The sequence below is a fragment of the Leptopilina heterotoma genome, unplaced genomic scaffold (genome assembly GCF_015476425.1).
Source record: "Leptopilina heterotoma isolate Lh14 unplaced genomic scaffold, ASM1547642v1 Lhet_125, whole genome shotgun sequence".
Taxonomy (NCBI): Eukaryota; Metazoa; Arthropoda; class Insecta; order Hymenoptera; family Figitidae; genus Leptopilina; species Leptopilina heterotoma.
Window position 1 is genome coordinate 242,885 of NW_025110845.1, and position 3,906 is coordinate 246,790.

A 3,906-nucleotide genomic window follows, 5' to 3' on the forward strand; every position below is an offset into this window, starting at 1 on the left:
CATTTTCCAATTTGCTATATGGAAAATGCCTGTCGAGGGAGCAGCTGAAACAGTGCGTCGTTTAATTAGTGATGTCACAGTGTCACGTCCCGAGCTAAGGCGAGGGTAGTTTTATCAAGTGTTTAATAAAAGGGAGGTATTTCGCTGATTTGTCAAGTTGGTAAGTCTTGACATTTATTTTTAAGTGTGGATTCGTTAGACTTTAAAGAAACTACGGGTTTCCGTTAAATAAATTATATGCTTATTCCTTTTTATGTAATTATTTATTAATAATCATTAATAATTAAACAATTACTATTACTTACAATTTTGAAGTTGGTGTGGAAAATTACAGTAATGAAGCGGCAACCAGTTATGCGTTGTTGCGTTACAGGTTACAAGATATTATGAGCTTTTCAGTTCGTTTCTTTTTAAACACAAAAGAACAACTATTTAAACAATTATTTAACAACTCTAAGTGTTCTTTCACACACTGTACCTTGATACAAAAGAAAACTTATTTTCTTAGTGTTTGGAAAGAACTTGCACTAACTTTTTACAATTAGAAAGAGAATATTAAATTGAATTGTTATGCGACGAAAGTGTTATTGGTATTTCAATTAGTGCGATTTATTCCCTTACTAAAAGAACAAGTCTTCTTTAACACTAAATTTACTACTCAATTTCACGATCGAAGGGCCGACTCAACGATACCGTTCGGGCAGAAGCACACCGGAGTATTTGACAATTGCTCTAGGAAAGCTAGGGGTTTATATAGTAGCTTAAAGTCTACTTGCTTGGGGATGAGACGGTCAAAAGGCACGTATCCGTGCTAAAATGTAGAAGTCACGTATCTGTGCTAAAATGTAGAAAGCACGTACGAGTAAGATCATTTTACCTAAACATTATTCGTTCGATCAAAGATGAGTAATATGATACTCTCTTTTACAATAATTTTTATACATTAGTCATTATGCATTCATTCTTATGTTTTTCAAATCTAATTCTCTAGTGTCTGGATTACGAACTTTCATACGTTCGCATCCTTTGCGCCGCTTATGATAAGCGAACGGCAACCGATTAATTACCATAAGTGTAGGTAACGAACCGACCGCCGACCACTTATCACGTCTCTCTAGATCACGGTCGATTATGAATCCAATTGCCTTAGATGGTAACTCATATGCCAATGATAATAATAATAGCAATAATAATGAAATAATATAATAATAATAATAATAATAATTGAATATTTAAAAATTATTATAGAATTATTTATCTTATTTTACTACTAATTTTAAATTAAAAATTTTAAAAATTAGGTTATATCTAGGGATGTAACAGTCCTCCCTCCTTAGACTATTTATCGTCCCGATAAATTTGTAAATTTAATGAATTTGTAATGAATTAATTTTTAACAACCAATTTTGAAATATTTTGTTCTTACAGAATATAATGACGAAATTGTGCTTGTTTCAATGTGATATGTTATGGAATGAGTGAGACTGTATTTGTAGTGTTTTGTCTAGTGATGTGATATGTAACGTTTATCCGATTTTCTGAGGTAAGTAGTTTTCTTGTATCTTTTGGAATCTAGTCGTCCTTCTTGATATATGACTGATAGTAATTTTTTTTTTTTTTTTTTTTTTTTTTTTTTTTTTTTTTTTTTTTTTTTTTTTTTTTTTGACTATTGTCATCAGTTTCTGGTCACGTAGTCATAATGTTGAACTCCAAGATGCATTGTAAGGGAGTGACAACGATCAGTTATTCTTCGGCATTTGTCATGGAGAACGAAAGCTCTTCTTCTAGTGATACTGTCTCGTATGAAGAACATAAGAGGGAAGTTTCTTCGATTAATGTTGACATGGAACCTCAGTCTACTGGTGAGTGTTGAATTATCAATTTGTTTTCCGCGTTGTTTTCATTATTTATATATAATATTCATTTCATTTGTTGTCTCTGTTTTAAATGGAATGTGACAGTGAATTTTCTAATATTCTTCTTCATTCTTTAGAAAATGAGGAAAATTTAATATCGCAAAATGAGACAGAATTTTGTCAGTCGATTGAAAATTTTGATATTTCTCTTTTTGATGAGGATAATAATAGTAACTTAGAATTGAATTCTCATTCATTGACTAAATTAGAGAGCTTGACATGTAGATTGCGGCGTGTTGAAGAACAGTTAGGAATATTCTATATTGCCTTTTGGAAGGTGAAAATGAACAAGGCAATAGACCTAATTACCAAATTGTGTAAAAGCAAACTCAATTTAGAAGTATCAGAGAAGGATTTTAAAGTTGTTCAACCATTAGATATTAGACGGGCGGGTGTTCTATTATCTTTGTCTAATTTATTCCTGCGAAACAAGATATTGAATAATAGTGACTTATTTCTATTGGAAGGTCTTCATGTTGCTTCAGAGTAATGTTCTCGTATAATTTTAATTAAACTTGATTAATTGCTCATTAATGATTCTCTTTTTTTTTTTTTTTATTTTCAGGTGATGGTAATTCAGTGCTTTCCTGTGAGATTAATCAATTTTTGCATAAAATTAATGCCTTGTCTGTATCGTTGTTACACAATATTCACATAATGGATAACATCGAACATTTGGGATTGACGGACGAAAAACGAAAAAGGGGTCGTCCGAGTAAGGCAGCCAATGAGAGATTTCACAGATTAAAATTGATTCGTCAATCTCAACTGGATCAGGCCAAAAGAGGAAGCTTGGAGGAAGCTAGCGAGTTAAACCGAAGTATTAGTAGCTTTATGTGGAATTTTCCGAATCTTATTGATTCGTTGGCTTCATCATCTGGTTCATCAAGGTAAACCTTTTTTTTTTTTTTTTTTTTTTTTTTTGATAATTTATTTTTTAAGTCATTTGTATTTATTGCATTGTAATATAATTTTGTTATTTTCAGAACTGGCGATTCGGAGTTTAAAATTTGTTCCTGTGGTCGAATTTATCCTCCAACTTACTTATATAGTCATTGCTTCTGTGGAGAATTCTTTTCCCGTTGAATAAAAGAAGATCATTGATTACAATTGTAACATGTTGTGTAGGTGTTTATGTGATGTGTATTATTTTATGTCAATTATTATCATGAATCACACAATTTACGTCAAAATTTTTGTTTATATAATTTTATGGTTTTAACATTTTTGCCGTTATATGTAATAAAGATTTCTTTTTAACTGAGAGGTAATTTTATTATTTTTCTTAGTTGGATTTTTCCTTGAAACAATATAATTTATTTATTTATATATATATATATATTTTTTTTGTTTGTTTGTTTTTTTAATTGCGACCAACCTATTTTCAAAGAAACGATTAATCGATGATTATAATTGATAAGTACTTGAATTTAGATTCGAGTTATATTTCGTCTCTTAATAAAATATATCGTGACGATAATTGAGTCAGCCTTAAGTTCGTTTCATTGGTGTTGAACAGCGGCGCTGCAGATGTTTTGAAGAGTTACGATCGTGGTTGATACACAAGTGAGGAGACTTTCGAATGGCTTGCAAGGTCGGTGCGCGTACAGGGTGTGCCGTAACGACGCGGACAGAGAGAGAGACAGAGAATACAAGTCGTATGATCTCGCGCAAGAGAGAATCGATGGTTGCGGTCGATATACGTGTGACGTCAGATGGTAGTTCAACAGCGTGCATTTGTAGAGAGTAACTTGAAATTTGTATGAATTTTGAAAATTTTTATAGTTAGTCCTCCCTCCTTAAAACTTCCATTGTCCCCAATGATTAGTTATAGGCTTGCAGGTTGGTTCGTACGTCGTCTTCTCATGGATATAACCTTGTAGCATATGTATAAATTTTTTATTACTATTATTGCTAATAATAATAGTAGTAATTTAAAGGCTACTGAAATGTAATCCATAGTTTCAGAGATGGAACCCAGAATTGGTAT

The 3,906-nt window shown here is 31.6% G+C and overlaps 1 protein-coding gene across 1 annotated transcript; it reads left to right on the top strand.

Moving 5' to 3' along the window:
* The first annotated feature begins 2,152 nt into the window (after nt 1-2,152).
* On the top strand, nt 2,153-3,068 carry LOC122512732. The gene is made up of 2 exons (XM_043628764.1): nt 2,153-2,806; nt 2,903-3,068. Exons 1-2 carry the CDS (start codon nt 2,574-2,576, stop codon nt 3,000-3,002), a joined length of 333 nt encoding a protein of 110 aa, XP_043484699.1. The 5' UTR covers nt 2,153-2,573; the 3' UTR covers nt 3,003-3,068.
* Nucleotides 3,069-3,906: the final 838 nt, after the last annotated feature.

Coding starts and splice junctions, on each gene's coding strand:
- LOC122512732 (XM_043628764.1), top strand. CDS start 2,574: ATGGATAACATCGAACATTTGGGATTGACGGACGAAAAACGAAAAAGG. Junction 2,807..2,902: donor TCATCATCTGGTTCATCAAG/GTAAACCTTTTT, acceptor TGTTATTTTCAG/AACTGGCGATTCGGAGTTTA.